At 39.8% G+C, this 18,647-nt stretch overlaps 1 protein-coding gene across 1 annotated transcript; it reads left to right on the plus strand.

Annotated features, from left to right (window-relative positions):
* Positions 1–371: 371 nt before the first annotated feature.
* Positions 372–17,022, plus strand: LOC135706903 (arrestin domain-containing protein 17-like). Its single transcript, XM_065228588.1, has 2 exons — positions 372–539; positions 15,968–17,022. The coding sequence occupies exons 1-2, from the start codon at positions 401–403 to the stop codon at positions 17,020–17,022; spliced, it is 1,194 nt and encodes a 397-aa protein (XP_065084660.1). The 5' UTR covers positions 372–400.
* Positions 17,023–18,647: the final 1,625 nt, after the last annotated feature.

The following is an 18,647-nucleotide window of genomic DNA, read 5'->3' on the forward strand; positions in this document are numbered from 1 at the left end:
TTGGATATCAAATGAACGCTGATAGCGCCCGTTGTGAGACAGCAGGTGATTCATAGAGGAAACAACCGATATTTGCCCAGACTGATACGGTTGAACCCATACCAAAGGAATTTTCTAAATTTCCGATTCGTCCAGTCCCTATTATTTTCAATACAACGACCTTCAGTAATCAATTTGAGAGTATAGTTAGCTTACATACAGTGCGATGTCAGCTATCTATCTACCTTCCGAAAAAAAGCAGAGCCCACGTTCACTGATAACGCACTAGACTTATCACTAGATAAGCATAAACAAATTTAGTCCATCCGTTATGAATAGACAAGCAACTGGCCGAAAAATTGTCAGTCCAGTATTGTACTAAAGCCCGAACCGTTCGGACGCCCCTTATAATCGCACCGGAATGACTGCCAAAACGAAGGACTCCAAACACGTCAAGTGCAATATCCGATTCGATAACAATGTTTCGGGAGTGTATCGGCCGGGAGATACCGTCAGCGGAACGATTACAATAACTTTGGATAAGAATAAAAAATTTAGAGGTGAGTGTGATTTTGCTTTTTTTTTGCTGGTTTGAAGTTGACAAATTTATCAATTTTGGAAACCGAAATGTATGGAGTTGAAAGAGATACTTTCCACCCAACGCTTTCTTAAGCGGCCTTATCTTCCTTTTTTCGATGTTCAAATAAAACCAAGCTTGTTGTAACTAGTGCAAAATATCAGAAAAAAATCTGGGTAAAATGGAAAAATCGCCATTTGACTTACGGTGAAATTCTAGAAAAAGTGATGAAAGTACAGAATTGATAGTTCCGTTAGGACACGGTGGTTTGAAAATTTGTATAAAAGTTGGAAACGAACGAGCATTTCCATTTCCGAGCTACCGTTAAATCGTACATGGCGAAAAAATACTACCCAAAATTTGAGTTATTTTTACTTAATATTGAGTTCAGCCTCTCACTTACACTCGTTATTGTTGTCAAAAAAGTTCAGCCCAATTAGTTACTTTTGAGTAAATTGCATATTCTCAAATTTACGTGAATTAAACTTAATATAGGGTAGAATATACTTAAGAGTAAGTTTTTTTTTGCTGGTGTTAAATGGAAACTACTATATGCGATTTACTTAAATTTGGGTTATTGGGCTGAACCCCAGAATCTAGGGAAAAGTACTTAATTTTGAGTAGTTTTTCATCTCCGTGTCCCGAGTCCCAAACGAGCAAAGTAAATAAACATGATTGTTTCCAGAGTCGACGGACTGAAGTGCACTGACTAGAGCTTTCATCTCGGGATGTCTCGGGATGAAAATCCCGGGATTGTTACATTTCCCGGGATTCCCGAATCCCGGGAAATTAATTTAAAAATCCTTTTACCACTTTAAATCTTTCTTGGAATATCTGTAGCAGAATTTGAATCCAGAACTTTCACATCTTATGGAATATATATCTTCTCCCTTCGTTTGCCATTCATTCTGATTTTTCGAAAGAATTGCACACAGACATCACTTTTTGTATATGATCGTTGTACAAGAAGCACTCGTGAAAAATAGGATCTAGCAGTGAAACAAACCGTGAACATTTTGATTCAATCAGGTTGAGTGTCGTGAGTTGTCCATCATTCATAGTTGATCGAAAACCATTGAAATGCATTGTTAAGATGGTTGAAAGTACGTAGTACTAGTCTCAACTGATGAAAAGACTCAGTATTTGCAGTTTTTAGAGTCCTTTCTTAGATTAGCGAGCGGAAGCTTGTAAAATGCTTACTCCTTCTGGACGAACTTCTATATGTCTCCGACTTCTATGTTGGCTATGTTACGTTGAAAGGTATGCATTACTAGACTGTCCCACATTTATATGGGGGAAATTTTTTAACATTTTTTTCAACGGGTCAACCCCTAGATTTGTGCCATTAGGTGAGAAAACCACTATCTGAAAATTTCAGCTCATTCGGATGCAACACGAGCTGGCGCTTTTGATTTAAAATTTATATGGGGATATTGGTTGAAATGTATGGAGAAATAACATTTCTCCACTCTTTCGTGCATAGCAGCATTTGGTTCAGCAAATTCGATTAAGCTCAGAATTTCAGCACACGTAGCTTAAACTATAAGAAACAACTTTCCTGAAGACAGTATCATGATTCAAGTAAGTATTATCGATATATTCATTCTTGAATTTATATGTGCATTTTGTTCGTATATTGTGACAAAATACAGGCAGCTTATAAAACGTATCAACTAGATTACAACTAAAACAATAAAAGTTAATATTGTCAACAGGCCAACATCCTGACTCGTGTCAGTAGGTGAGATAACCACACTCTGAATGTTTCAGCTCTTTTTGACGTTACACGGACTGGGGCTTTTGGTTTAGTGTTCATATAGGAGTTTTGGTTGAAATTTTCATATACAAAATGCTCATATACATTCAATAAAACTAACTGGATTAGTGATGTAATCTTCAGCAAGGTTGTTACTCATTGTTTGAACTACAAGTTTTGAAAATCTGAATCAAATTGAGAACAAGCAAACTTTTTTATGATCGATAGAGTGTAGGAGAGTCATTTTTCCATGTATTTTAACCAAATTCCCCATACAAAATTCAAACTAAAAGCGCCAGCTAATCTTAAAACCAAATGTGCTGATACTTTCCGATAATGGTTTTCTCGCCCAAAGGCACAAATCTAGAGGTTGGCCCGTGGAAAATTAGAACTTTTATTTTTGTGGGCCAGTCTAATGCATTACCTTTACCCTTTAGTATGTAATCTATGTAATCCTAAAGTACGGCAAAAATGTTTTACAAATACATTCATGAGAGAAATTATCCACCATAATCATCATGATCTGCACGGACTATTGTGAAATTTGGCTGACAAACATAATATCACGTGCCATTAGGGAACTTCTTAGACGCCAAGAGACATTTATTTGATTTCAGAAAACTTCATAGAAGTTCGTGGAACTTCGTAAAAGTTCAGGGACCATCATCGATTTTCAGGATACTTCGTAGAATGTTAAACAATTTCGTGGACGATGATTACGGAACATTGCATGAATTATTTGAAATTCTTTCAAGTTCAGCAAGCTGGGCAAACAGTTAGTTGTACCTATCGAAAAATTAAAAAAAATGTAAGCTATGGAAAAACCTTTGAAGTACTAGGAACTTCGAAGAAGTTGACGAAAAATTCCAGGATTTCGCAGAATATTCTACATATTCAGGGAACTTTATAAAGGCTTTGAGTACATGGAACTGAGTTTAAGTTCAAGAAACTTATTGAAAGTACACGAATCTTCGTATAACTGATATTCACGGATTTGTGATGATATCTCAGGATAGTATTCAAGACTTTTGAACTTAATCAAGTAATTTTCTGAAGATATGCAAGTGTTCAAAAATTCAAAAGACGTCTTTTAGACATCCTTCCCAGACGGAAGTTGATTAGAGAGTATTTAAAGGACATACAGCTGGTCGGAGATTTAAAGACCTCTGGATATTTTTCAAGACTTCAGGTTGATCAATTATTATTCTTAAGATTTTCAACTGTTCGTAAAATTCAAATAACGTTTCTAGATAGTCTCTCAAGATTACTGGTTGGTCAAATATTAGTAAATTCAGATTGATCAGAAAATCTGAAGATCTTAAACTGGTCAAACATTCAATTGGCTCTCTCAAGATGGCAGATCGGTTAGGCAGTACATAAAAGATCTCCAGCTGATCGAAGATTTCAATAAAGTCCTCTGGATATTTTTCAAGGCTTCAGGTTGATCAAGTATTATTGTGAAGATATTCTCCCAAAACTGAACGTTGATCAGGAAGTATTCAAAAGATCCCCAGCTAATCGAATATTTCCGTAAAGTCCTGTGAATATTCAATTGGATCAAGTTTTATTCTGAAATATCCGATTTTGGCTACATTATTCATATTCAACATATTCAGGAAGAAGCTTAAAATATGAAATCAAAACTTCATTTATTTAACAAAAATCATCATATGCCAGCTTACAATTTAAAAAAAAATCCATCGGAAGTCTGCTTCAGCTTCCGCATGTCTTGAAACAACTTCACGTACCATGAAATGTCTTCAAAATGTCTGCTTGAAAAAATACCTTCACAGGATTTTAAATGTCTTTAAAATGAAGATATGTCGTTAAATCTGGTGTCCCTAGTATTGAAAAAACCTCCTTTTTTAATCATTCTTCTAAAGAGATGAACATACATTTCAGAACATCGTTAAAAGAAATTAGAAACATACGAATATTAAAACAATTTACTATATTTATTGACTTCCCGGGATCCCGGGATTTCCCGGGATATCAAATAAATATTTTCCGAATCCCGGGATGGTGGAAGCCACCGGGAAATGGAAGCTCTAACTGACACATTTGAAATAGCAATTTGTTGATTTTTTTTCGAAAAACGAATACTAGAAACTTCACTACCGAATCAAAGTCACTCGATGCTAATGTAAAAAAAAAATGGATGCCGCTTACACTGATAAAAAAATCATCCAAAAACCGTGTTGCTTGTTTGAAACATTTTCGCTATGCGGGACTCTTATTGACATCGACTCTGATGGCCCAAAGTCTAGCGTGAAGACTCCACTACCGGGTCAAAATAAAAGGCACTTGATTTGCTTATGTATCGTTTATATACATGATGGTGATAAATGATGATATGGATCTACCACTCACTGCAGCAAGACAACTGTCAGTGACTATGGAATGTCCTCGAATTGATCAAGTTTAATAAACTCTAATTATACCCTGCCATTGTATGAAGGACCAAAAATGATTTGGATGAATATGTGGGCAACAATGCTCACGTGCATCCACGGGATAAATGAGAATCTCCTTCCAACAACAGGATCATTCAACCGGTCAAAAACAGACAATCCAACAGGATGATGCCCCAATGAGTGGGGAGAAGAACCCACCTTCTATTCATGAAATGTCAAAGGCAGGAAATTGACATTTCCACTTTCCCCATCCATTTCGCTTCAATCGGATGCCCTGGAGGGTCCACCCGTACTCAGCATTTAATTATTCATGTAATAATGAAATGAAAGTTAAGAAAAAAATAATGGAAAGATCTCTCCCGATATGTGGCAAAGGAACCCATGTCATCACGATGATTTCCAAGGACTCCCACAAACGACGAACGCGTCTAATAGAGATTTTCACGTTTGGTTGTATTGGTGCGATATGTGAGAGCATGTTAGTGAAAACCCGAGGGAAATACATAACAAATCGCTCTCGGACTAATTTTGACAGATCTAGTTCATACATGTTTTAAGTTAGTTTCTGAGATTCGTGCCATCATATATTCTTAGTGCCAACCTAAAATAACCATAAAGGCGACCATTTGTGGATTCTATCAACTTCCATCTTTAAGGATTGGGAAAATTTGAGAGTTAATCTCTGACAACATCTCAACCTCAACATCTGACTTAAGGTAAATTTGTTTAGCTTGAGAAAGTGGATGTAAGTTAAAAATGGATAGTTAATTACAACTGTCCTTACTTTCTCTAGGTAAAAAATTTCTCCTTTAGTCAGATGTTCAATTTAATAAAGTATTTGCTTCAAATTTGCACCTTTCACACATCATATAATAAAAATTTGAATAGAATGAAAAATGTATAGCTTGAGCAAATGTAGCAAATTACTTAAACATGAATTCATATTTGAGACTTTTAACTTTGACATTTTCAAACAAAACAAAAAACCCTTATCAGATTTATGTTAGGGTTTTTGATCTAATTTCCGTCCTACTAAGCACAACCCACGCTTTACCTTTCTTTTCTGAACGAGTTTAACAAAAAATAGAATATTTCTGTCAAAGATGACTTCAAGAGCAAATTTTCATTATGTCGTAAGTAACATTCGCACCGATCCGAGAAAAATAAAGTTTTGTTTTAATGACCACAAAGTTATTCCTATTTCCAATTAAACACATATAATCTCATAGTGATAGCAATGTTTAACATATTTAGCCGGGTTTTAATCATACAAAGGCAAATCGCTAGCTTTCATGCTAAGAAATACTGGTTTTTGAGTCAAAAGTTATTATACGTCGTTTGGTGGCCCCTATTGTTACTTAAGTCAAAGTGTATTTGCCAGGATATTCGGGAGAATTATCAATTACGTATCCTTACGTGCAACCCATTCATCATTTTAGGACCACCGAAATCATCTTAGCAAAAAATGGGATGTGATCCTATATTCGGACAGTATATAGTGTAATAGCAGGAGCATCGATTGACACTGATAGCTCGACTTTGTTTACCTTTGTTACATTCGACGTAATTAAAATTTGCTCTTGACTTGCAACTTTATTCACCTTTCCATACGTACCGTTTGATTTGATAAAGCGTCACAAGCGTTGTTGAGATATTGTCTAAAATCTAACACTGCTTCTTGATTCTAAATTCGTTCTACGAGTTTCAATTCCGTCCTAACGCATTGAAACGCCATTAGATTTTCTTATTCCTACGGATAAACGTAGAAAAAGGGGATTCGCTAGGAGCGCTTCTTTTGTTTTGAGAACAATGAGCGTAAATATTCATACAATGTGCTCTAACAGGATTTATGTTGTAGCTAATGAACTAACGCATCGGAACAAACCTATTATTGATTTGTGCACGGTGAAATCATTGATATTATTGATCTTTTCTGATAGATAGAACGGAAATGGGCGATTACGACGAAGTGAAGTTGACGATTGCAAAATTTTATAATACTTGCTTTCAAGTTTGAGAGAAATAACTTCTTTATTCTTCGACGTTTGGGAATGACAGTGGTGTCTCGAGTGAAAAAAAACAACAGTACCTAACAAACTAGCCTGCTTAGATTGTATAACGGTTGTAACGGGTTACTCCGTCTTCACCCCTTCTCAATCGTTTTGTCCGAGGTCACGTCGCAGCTCTTGGAAACGGGATGTATCTAACGCCTTGGTGAACAGATCCGCAAGTTGGTCCTGGGTGCTCACGGGCTCGATTTTCAATTTTGTCCTGCTGCCACATGGTCACGGATAAATTAATGTTTTATATCGATATATCTTGGCCATACAACCACGATGCAGCCACGGTTGTCCTCGCAGATAATGACGGGTTTCACGGTTATCTTCTGGTCCTCGAGGATGTCAGTCAACCAAATCGCTTCTGATGCTGCTGCGTTTAGGGCAACTTATTAGACCTCGCTTGCTCGACCATGACACGGTTGCTCCGAAGACCACAGGATTGAACAAGAAGCCGCTAACGAATTTTCGGTCCTCGGTATCCGCTGCCCAGCCTGCGTCTGCCAAACCCATCAGCGGTTCTGCAGCTTCGTCTCGACTGTGCTGCAAGCTGAGCCCCTGCGTCCCTTACAGGTAGCGTCTGCCAGTGCTGATCGACCGGATTAGGCTAGAAACGTCTCAAGTTGCTTACCGGATAGAAAATGTCCAGCTGCACACACAACATTGTGTATATCATGCTTCCCAACAGCTCTCTGTACGGTTCCTTCGTCGCTGGTCCGTCACACTTCACTTGGAGCCCTTATTCCATTGGAGTTTTGCACGGGTTGCAGTTGACTTTTCTGAATCGCTGCAGGATCTTCATTACTTCATTCCTTCCTCTCGGTTGTACATCAGCTTCAGGAAGTAGTTCACCTCGCCGCAGTCAGTCATCTTGAACATGGCAGAGATCAGTAGGTCATCGACGTAAATGATGATGTTCAGCTCGTCCCTTGGTGTGTATCTCGTATACAAGCAGTAGTCGTGGCTTGACCGGATGAATCCTATCTTGAGCAACTGTCCGTTCAGGTGCTCATTCCAGCAACGGGGAGACTGCTTTAATCCGTACAGGGACTTCTGTAGCTTGCACACCATACTTTGAATAAGCTTCTACGCCGTCCGGTACTACCAAATAGATGTCTTTTTTATGGTTACCATGAAGGAACGCCGTCTTGACGTCCATCTGGTGGAACAGGAATCGATGGTGCACGCGACGACCTTTCACCACCAAACGAGCCTTGTAGCGCACCTCCTCGCCGATGCCATTCTGCTTCACACGAAACACCCATTTCGACTGGAGCGGCTTGACACTCTGTGGGCAACGTTGTAGCTTCCATACTCGGTTCGTCACCATCGAATCCAGTTCCTCTCGAATGCCCTTAAGCCAATCGGTACCGTCATCTCGGCCCTCGATATTGGTGTAGCAGTTGGAGACATGTGTAATGCATGGACCGGCAGAAACAGCTCCGTAACCAGTACAGAAATTGAGAAAATTACCGGGGAGCTTGCGCCCCCGTTCGCTACGCCTCAGCAACGTTTGACCCTCATCCTTGGATTCATGCTATTCTGGTTGCGAAGGGAGCGGCCCGGTTTTGGTGGTGTCTACAGCAGGGGTTGAAACAGTTGACGTTGTTTACTACACTCGCTTCGTTGTCGTGCGCGACAGTCTGTTTGTATTCGAACACTCATGCTCTACCGTCGTCTCTCTCACACAACACGAGCGGTAGAATAACATTCGAGCTAAAAGAAAATTATCAAAATAGCTATCATATGACATGTGTGATTTCGTTGTAATTCCTCAATTTGGTGTAAATCAAACCATTTCACACACCATCAGCAGCTCTGATTATGAGAGAAACTAAAATAAATACATTCGTGACGGTCTTCGGCGACAGTGTCGTATGACAGAGCCTGTCATACGACATTTTAGTTTGGTACTGTACTATGATAGCTTGTTTTGCAAGTGTCGGAGGCAAAGGCAGTCAATTATCACAGAAAATGTGTCGACTAACGTGACCGCTTACAAGACTGGTCTACAGTCTCGTCAGTTGGGTCGTGATCTTGATCCGCAACCGGTTAGATTTCCTCCGGACGGTTGGGTGTACCATCCTTAGCGTCGTGATCACTTTCCCCCTCTTGCTCTTGAGGGAAATACACAACCAGTGGGGAATCCTTCTTCTTGGGACACTTCTGGTACGGAAAACAGGATTCGTCACACTTCACGTCACGAGTAATGATAATCTTCCTGGCGGCACGATCCCACAGTCGGTAGCCATTTGGAGCATAGCCAACCAACACAGCCTCCTGGCTCCTCGCGTCAAGCTTCTTGCGCTGCTGATCGAGTATCCAAGCGTAGGCACACGGGTTTCTTCAAGCACTGAACACACGGGTTTCTTCAAGCACTGTTTACTCCTATATCAGGCCTCAGCACGGATTACTGTCTTGGAAAGGGCTGCTGTCGAGCTCCGATTGACGCGATAAACGGCGGTAAGGTAGGCTTCGGGCCAAATTACCTTGGGGACGCTTGAATCGATCAGCATAGTGGGGACCTTTTCAACCACACCCAAGAAACAAATCTAGAGCTACTTGGTTTTATTTGAATTTTATAAGTGTTTTATTATAGCAACAACAATTTCCAATAGTTTTATGAAGGTCATACTAATTGTCATAAAAATTAACTAATATCAAATACTATAAGCTATCTACAAAACCCTAATAAATCATATTATAGAACCAACTGATGCTAATGCTATTTAGCTTTATGAAAGTTTCTATAGTTGCTTTCTAGTGCCTAATAAAGCCAATTTGAATTGCTGTCATTAAACCCAACAACCAATCCCACTGTTGATTTATAAGCAGTAGCAATAAAACTAGTTGGCTATGAAACATCCGTTATAAAACAGTGATAAGTACTCAATTCGAACTTGTCCAAATTGGAAACAACCGGCGCCACTAAAAACTTTTTCCACCATGGATTTATGAAAAAGAATCAAGGTTTCTGAAATGCACAGAAGAATAATAAAGTGCTTCCGCCGGAACCTTCCGCAAATAGCTCCAGCTAAGAAACAAGTTCCCCTGTGTCTTTTATGACTGTCACGGAGGCAGCTCCAGCGAGTCTACCACCTCACCGTTTTGATCCATCTGCATACATCCGTTTTGATCAGCTGGAGCTGCCTTCGCAATGCTGCCCTGACGATGAGAAAGATTCAGCATTTCCCAAACTGCGCCTCTAAATAGTCCTGGCTGAATTTAAGAACATCAACAAGCTTATTTATGGCAGTTGCTGTCAAGATATAAAAAATTAAATTGGATTTATGGCTGATTGGCAGCAGAGCACAGTAAAACTGCATGAATTAAATAAAGGTATACCTCCATATCACGTAACTGTCACTTTTACTCTTGTAGAGTACGGAGATTATGTACTTAATTGTTATTCTAAAGCATGCTTTAAAAACCTTATCAAGAGTGGTCCACTTAGCTGGAAGACAATCTTATAGCGGTTATCAGGAGATTGTGGTGGAGCTCTTAGTTTTATTAGCAGTTTTAATTAATTGATCTTAAAAACCACTTATAGACTACAATAAAACTAAAAACGTTACTTGGGTGGTCTCATAGATCTTTTTGAATATTTTTTGGAATTGACATAGACATACGTCCTGAAATGAATAAAACCCATCATGTGACGCATGAAATGACGTGAGAATTCAAAAACCAGTTCAATGGTAGTAATAATCTGAGCACAGAACTATAGTGGTCACATCCGGCCATGTCCCGGTCTCAGTTTCTAGCTATTTAGGTCACATGAGAATTTATCTATCTTTTCTCATCGTATGAGCACTTTAGTCGGAATTTCAATTAGTAAGAAGGGTCATAATTTATCATCGGACGATTAATTTAGGTTTTAACTATGTTCTCTATAAAATCATGGCTTGGACAAAGCTGTGATTGTCCCACCCTGGTATTTTTATACGTAGGACATGTCCCACCTGTCCCACCCACTCCTCGCGCCTCTGCCATAAGAAAGGGACGGCCCTAAGCTTCCGTTTCGTGGGCGTTTCAGCGATACTGATTTTTTGACGCAGAGCACGTCTTACGGGAAGGTGCAGAGGGTGAATCGAAAATCTGAAATTGCAACCGTCGCAAAAAGATGTTAGTTTTGGAACGCTTATAACTTTGTCATTTATAGATGAAATTGAAATCCAAATACACCAATCGATAAGAAATAACTGGTACCGAAGCACATTTTCGCATCGGACAATGTTGTTAACTGATCGCATGAACAAATATCAGCAGCAGCATCTTCAACAGTAGAAGGTGGAGCCTTTTGGCTCGGATCGAACAATCAGCCCTTTTTTTTCCTTGATTTGTTTTCCGTCGATCTTGTTTTCCGTGATAAGCACCAATGCTACCGACGCCAGGGATGCAGCTCCCACCCACGCCTGAACCCTACCTATCGACCCATCAACTCATGAACCGGGGACCAACGGCTTTACTTCCCTTCCGACGGAAGGCGTGATCAGAGATGTTATACCTCATAACTGACCCCACGCCTGCTGGGGTGAGAGATAATCACGCTTGAGATAATCACGCTTACCACTACACCACCAGCGCCGCTATGCCATTATAGTGCAGTTGTTTGGATGTAATATTCAACAATTTCACTCAAATTAACTGAAAATCAAGGCAACCTGAAATGATAAACCAAGTAGGGGCTGTTCATTAACTACGTAGACAATTTTTTTTTTGGATTCTGGACCCTCCCCCTGCGTAGACAATTGTCCATACAAATGTTTTTAAATTTGTATGGGCCGTGGATAATTTGGATGTTTTGGAGATATTTGAAATTCTGAAAAACACATTTTTCCCATTTAAGACATTTCATGTTTTGTGACATGTTGAAATGGAGAAAGACTTCCGAAGACTTTTTGAATTTTAAGTAGACATCTGAAGATTTTTACTATAAAAATGATGATTTTGACTTATGCTTCTTGAACATATACTGTATAATACTTGATCAAACTGAATAACCAGATGACTTTATTGAAATCTTCCATCGCCTGTGGATCTTTTAAATAATTCCTGACCAACCTGCAATCTTGGGAAAATATCTGAGAGCCGCCATTTGAATTATTTAACAATTGAATATCTTTATGTTAATGAAGTCTTGAAAAATTATCCATTGAAAAATGAATATTGAAATCTATGACCAGCTGGTGATCAATTAAATAATGCACACGACAATTTCTGATTAACCAGCAACCTTTGGATGATATCTTCAGGGGCTGCTATGATATACTTTGAATGCGTGGAATGATTTGGTAGTCTTACAAAATAAGCTAACGAACCGATTTCTTCTACCCAACGCTTAGATCCTGGATTAGAATCTTCCTCAGAGATATATGGGTGGATTTTTATTGAAGAATTACATCCTATTTTAAACCTAACTCTACTTACAAAGAAGATATCATCTTTGTACTGAAACTTTTAGCTTGTAGTGTTGTTTTGGTGGTTTTATATGCTGGAGTGTTGGGATGAACTGTTGTGGATAATTGTGTAGGAGAAAAACGCTTCGTTAGCTTATTTTGTAAGGCTGCCGCCATTCCACGCATTTAGATAATATCTGGAGAAGACAGTTGAATTTTGAAAAAAATGGAACTTGGATGCCATAATTATTCATTCCAAGCTCTCTTAATTTGAGCTTTTCTCAGAACATCCATGAACTTCCCTAAACTTCCGGGATGAGACTAAACACTTTCCACGAATTTTCCTAAACATTTGGTCGGAATGAAGTTCCCAAAACATCAAGGAAGTTCATTGAGATTTTTTTTAAATAGGTTCTCTGACAAACTGCTACGATGTTTCCTTAACTGATTCGAATATCAAAGGGGAGTCGGTGGTGCAGTGGTAAGCGTGATTGCATCTCACTCCAAAAGGCCTGGGTTAAATCCTAGTCGGCGCCCCCAAATAAAGCCGTTGGTCCCCGGTTCATGAATTGATGGGTCGATAAGTAGGGCCCAGGTGTGGGAGCTGCCTCTTTGGCGTCGGTAGCATTGGTACTCATTATGGTTTTGTTTCTTTCATGCAACGAGTGAATTTCATAATTTCTTTAACGCATAGCTATCAGCACGAAACGAAAGTGAAAAAGAAGCACGCGTAGAACGAAAGGCTGACAGTGACATTCTCGTCGTTGCTTTGCTCATCCCTTTCAATGAAAGTAACGTCGATTTTCGAGTTGAAACGAAGCCTCATGGCTTTCTATCCCTTTCACCGACACTGCACAGTGGTCCAGAATGCAGACTTAGGTGGAATGATATGTTTTGAGCCTGAAATTTATACTTTAGACTAAAAGTCTCTTGTACAAAGTTGTTCCTTATAGTTAGGCCCTCATTTTTATGACAATGAATTCTAGGGTGGTTCATATTATCATTCAAATCAAAAAAACTGTTTTGTTTGAATAAATTAAGGAATACATTCTTCGACAAAGTTATAGCTGAGCAATCTCTTTTAATCGCATTTTCCAGAATATACGTCATGAAACCTCGGTAGGTGTATTTCATGAAAGACGAAACTATCAAAGTTGAGCGCTTTTTCACTCGTCCGCTTCACCGAAGCCCGAAAGAAAGACAAATGCGACGCGAGAAAGAGAGACAAACGATTGAAATTTTGTCTGTAGACGCCGGCTGCGAAGCTGCTCGATTTCAACAGAAAAGGAAAGCTCTTCGTCGCATAGATTTTGTCGAATGAAGCTGATATTGTGACGCCCAACTAGTTTCTGGCAAAAAATCAGAGCGATTGGTTGAAAACCCGCCCAGAAACAGTGGTCGGTATAACTCAGTGGGTAGCCATTTCTGACAAAGCCTGATCGATTGTCATTTTGTCATTTTGAGATATTGTCGATTTCCTGATCATGACACTATAAAATGTACATTGAGGCCTAATATTGATCGGATAATTGTGGACAAATTGACAAATTGATCGGAGTTTGGAAAACTGATAGTATCGCCTTGACACTGGGACATTCTGAAACCGGACAGCACCAAATATTTCAATAAAATCCGATTGGTAAGTTATTTGAGCAATTCCAGGTCAAATAGAAAAAAAAAATAATAATTGCAAACTCGACTTTCTCCGATTAACATGAAACTTTGCATGTCATGATCAATCATTTACATTTTTTTTCTGAAATTGGGTTATATTGAATCCCTCAAAAACTTCAAAATGGTGTATTCGAGATTTTCCAATCGTATTAACGTCTGAGACAAAGTTGTACGAAAAAAAATTGCCTTTCAAGCATAATATACAAGGTAATCAACTTCAAGAAATTCAGGGATCTTCAATATTTTTGACGCTGCCTTTTTTGTTTGGCTGTTTGGCCTGGAAATTCTCTTTAGTAGATTTGTAGGGACTGAACTGAGCGTTATTTCAAATACCTTGGAGGTAATTTATAACTATGGCATGCCCCGGTCATTTGTTATTCACTGCGATTTTGAATTCGGTGTGGGATCGGTTCAATCAATAATCCTCATATTAAATGACGGTCGAATGCAATTAGAATCGATAAATTATCGTACCGATTTGCGTCGAATGAATTACCATTTTATTTTTCACAAAAGCCCATTAGTACAGTTTTGAGCGCCTACGGGCAGCGCCTAACCCAGACGCTTATCAAAATTAGTTTATCGCTATTGGTTGCATGCCATTAGCAAAATATATCACAAGCGCTACACGTGATCCAATGTCGTCAAAGTGGACTGGACAGTGATAAATCTAAAATGAAAACGCTTTTCTACAGGCGGTATTCTTATATCCTCCAACTGATAAGGGGGCATATTCAAATGACGATGCATGTTTTGGACTTGTTCTGGAACGTCCCTCATCCTCGCCGTTGCGAGTTTTCTAATACATAATAGTTTTGTTTAATGAGAACTCGAAACAGATCGTAACAATTTGCGAGCTCATTTTTTGGCGATCATGGAGCCGATCCGAGCTAGTCCAAGTTGCGGGCAGCTCCGAGTAGGTAGAAACAGTTCAAGAGTTTTAGTCCTATCAAGTTCTACCAGCTCGAACTGACTCGATATGTTGACATATGACAAGGAGGATTTCAGAAAAGATGTGTTGGACCTTCTCTATCACATCACTGCTTCGTAAGATTAGCATAGTGGTAGGGCGCCCGTCTAGCGTACTGGGAGGTGTGGTTTTGATTCCCAGTTGTAGACATTGGTTTTTTCATCATTTTCGCAACATATCTCACAACCCAAAACACATGTTCTTGCCTTCAAGTATCGTATCAAAAAGTAGAAAAGATCGTCTCTACTTCCAAACTGTTATATAAGTGTGTTTTTCGGAAATGAAAAAAATGCAATAGCGCCTCAGTCGGAGACTCATTGAGACAAGCAGCTCAAACCAGCTTTTGAAGTAGGTTGACTGCTAAGTATTTTTGACAAAAAAATGACTAGTATGTGCGAGAAACTTCCAGAGAGAATTTCAGCTATGTCATTGAAAACATTGATTGTTTATTATATAGGGACATTCTGTCTCAGGCTGGTTCGTCTCTTGGCCGGTCACTAATTTTTCAGACCTCCACACCCCTCTAAAATGCTACGTCATTCCCACGCGCACATCAACGCGTGATTACTTCTCACCCCAGCAGGCCTGGGCTCAATCCCAGTCGGCGCCGCCAGGATGTCCTGAGGCATAACATGTCTGATCACGCCTTCCGGGAAGTAAAGCCGTTGGTCCCCGGTTCATGAGTTGATGGGTCGATAGGTAGGGTCCAGGTGTGGGAGCCTGGCGTCGGTAGCATTGGTGCTCAGCGACGGAAAACAAATCAAGGAAAAAAAACAACTCTACAACTTTCCACGTTCGAAAACAATCAACGCAACCATCCTTACCTCCCTCCCCCCTATCCCACCTCCCACTAGATACCTAAACCAATCAAACACAAAGGGGATTCCTCACCTCTATCTCTTATCGCGAACACGCGTTTGACAAGTGAATCTGAATCATAGCTTAACCGCTGGTTTATTGTCAAACAATTTTCCAACACCGAGCTGTCGTCAATGGTCGAAAAACAACGTAAGCCTCCCGTAATTGATTCTGACTTATTCATCATCATCCACCTGTCGCCCACAAGCCCCTAATTTTACGATAAGAAACCACAGCCACCAGAACCCCTCATTGATATCTCAAATTCCTTCAAATTTTGCAGGTATCTGCCTACGCATCAACGGCTTCGCTGCAAGTTTCTGGGATGCCAAGGTCAAAACCGACTCCAGCAACAAAACCCGCAAAACCAACTTCAAAGGACGCGAGGACTACTTTAGCACCATCAACTACTTTGTCGGCTCGGACGTGGGAAACCCACTGGAGGTGGTTGCTGGTACCTACAGCTATCCATTTTCCTGTCAGATCCCATCGAATGCTCCCGCTTCGATGGAAGGTAGATACGGTCACATCCGATACCTGGTAAAGGTATCCTTCGAACGCCCATGGAAGCACGATATCGTCTACGAGCAAGCCATCACCGTCAGGGGAGAATCGAATCTGAACCGTTTCGCCGACACGCTCTCGAAACCAACTAAGGCAGAAGCTATGACTTCGTTCTACTTTGGCCTCACGGAACCACTTATTGTGACCGCCAGTACTCCACGATTCGGCTACGTCCCAGGGGACATCATAGAACTTACCATTCACGTCAACAACCAAAGCAGCGTAGATGTAAAAACAATCGCAATCAAACTTCAAAGAATCGACACCTTCGTCAGCCAGGTGCCAAAGGTCGAACAGTTGCAGGAATTCACGGTACTAGAGGAACGGACGACGGGAAAGGTACCCAAGAGGCAAGAAGCCAACATCGAGGAGAACATCTTGATAGGACCGGGCGTTCCCAGTGACGACAATCACTGTCGGATAATTCAGTCAAAGTACGAAATCGACATAGTGGTACAACCGATCCGATCGCGCAAGAAGCTAGCGATGAAAATACCGATCGTTCTCGGAACGACCGCCATCAACAGCAATGGGCTGCTACCGGATCGATCATTGGAGAAGCAGAAGGAAGCATTGTTGGGATACTGCAGCCCATCTGCTCCGGTTGACATCGGGGATCAGGCTGCACCGCCGTCATACTTGGACCTCCAGACAATGGTTACGAGTACTTCCTGTTCGTATTCCGTTGGATCCGACGCTACCGAGGATGGAGCCACCGCCGAGGAGCTGGACGGAGGGAAAAGGTCAGGACCGTATGAACCGAGGGAATTTTAGCGTTAAACATATAGATGAAATACACTGGTGTTTTAGTATCTGCTGGTCAGAGATAAATATACGTCAGAGGCATTTTAGATACATCGCAAATAACTGATATTTTTCATATAAAATATAAGGATAATTAAATCTAGTTTCGAATTAAAATAAAATTTAAGCTAATTTGTTGATACATTTTAGATTTGTTACGAAAGCCCACCAACGAACTCTTATCATCGAGGATCCTTATCCAGATAATCAAGGTTTATCAAGGCCGGAGGACATATACGTTTAAATTTCAACATACATTAGTAATGCTTTCCCAAACAACATCACAAGTTTTATTGAGGTTTTATTCAAACCAACACAGCAAAAAAATAACATCCATTAACGGATGTCATCATATAACATGTGTGGAACTTCGAACTTGATGATTGACAAAAAAGGAAGTCATTTTACTCTCCTTCCTATGCTATAACTGGAATCACTGCACATCAAAATGTCAAAAATTCATAAACTACTGAACTAAAATCAAATTCATTGAACTGAAAATTTAAAACAGTTTGGTTGTCTAAAGAAAATGTTGCTGAAAGCTGAAATGCACAGAAGACGTTAGAGAACGATTAATATTGCTTTATTATTGATTGAACAACATGATTTGTCGATCAGTTGTGCTAGGAATGTAGAAATGAACCAAATCATTACCTTACTCAAAGACACGCAAGAGGTTTTGCAATACTTCTGAATTAATTTTACTGTAGCTCTTCATTCCTTTTCGGGCAGTAACTTCATGAATCATGAATATTGGATTTTAGAGAGACTGAAAGTAACAAATTATTTTTGCTTGTTGCCTTTGGAAAAAATCATCAAATTCTAACGTAGGGTATATGTCCCTAACCTCGGTCTAATATGAAGCCTTCAATTACGTTTTATGCCATATTCTTATTATTTGGATACTAACTAGGCACGACTGAAAGTTGTAGAACTCACATTTTTAACATGAAAACTTTACAGGTACGTGAATGTAATGTCGGTCTACTCTACTCAAATTGGGTCTATAAATGGATGCAACTTCGTCCTATCGAAGATGAAACTCAGCAGGCTTGGGTTCAATCCCAGTCGGCGCCGCCGGGATGTTCTGAGGCACAACATCTCTGATCACGCCTTCCTTCGGAAGGGAAGTAAAGCCGTTGGTTCCCGGTTCATAAGTTAATGGGTCGATAAATAAGGGAGGGTGTGGGAGCTACATCCCTGGCGTCGGTAGCATTGGTGCTCAGCACGGAAGACAAGATCGACGGAAAATAAAATCAAGGAAAAAAAAGAAGATGAAACTCGATCTACTAAGGTTCGGTATGTGAAATCGCACTTCTTTTTCACTCTTTATCATTCATACCCAACCACATTGTTGACGTCACTTTCACTTCTTGCGTAAAAAATGATAAGGAAGAAAGAGACAGTGCTTTCTTTCCGGTTGATCCAGATAACATAAAAATCACAGTTGAAGATGCTAATTTCAAATAACAGACTGTAGTGGTAATTTTTATACGATAGATGGAGTAGATGAAAGCATAGCGTTGATAGTTCCGTTAGAGTACGGCAGTGTGAAGATTGTATATAGATATTAGAATAGCGAACTAGGACAACTT

Source organism: Ochlerotatus camptorhynchus, unplaced genomic scaffold (assembly GCF_037179485.1).
Source record: "Ochlerotatus camptorhynchus isolate MF236.1 unplaced genomic scaffold, CSIRO-AGI_Acam_v1.1 ptg000294l, whole genome shotgun sequence".
Taxonomy (NCBI): domain Eukaryota; kingdom Metazoa; phylum Arthropoda; class Insecta; order Diptera; family Culicidae; genus Ochlerotatus; species Ochlerotatus camptorhynchus.

Excerpts from the sequence above, each read along its gene's own strand:
- LOC135706903 (XM_065228588.1), top strand. The coding sequence starts at position 401 with ATGACTGCCAAAACGAAGGACTCCAAACACGTCAAGTGCAATATCCGA. Across the intron at positions 540-15,967 it reads TAAGAATAAAAAATTTAGAG|GTATCTGCCTACGCATCAAC; the intron begins GTGAGTGTGATT and ends CAAATTTTGCAG.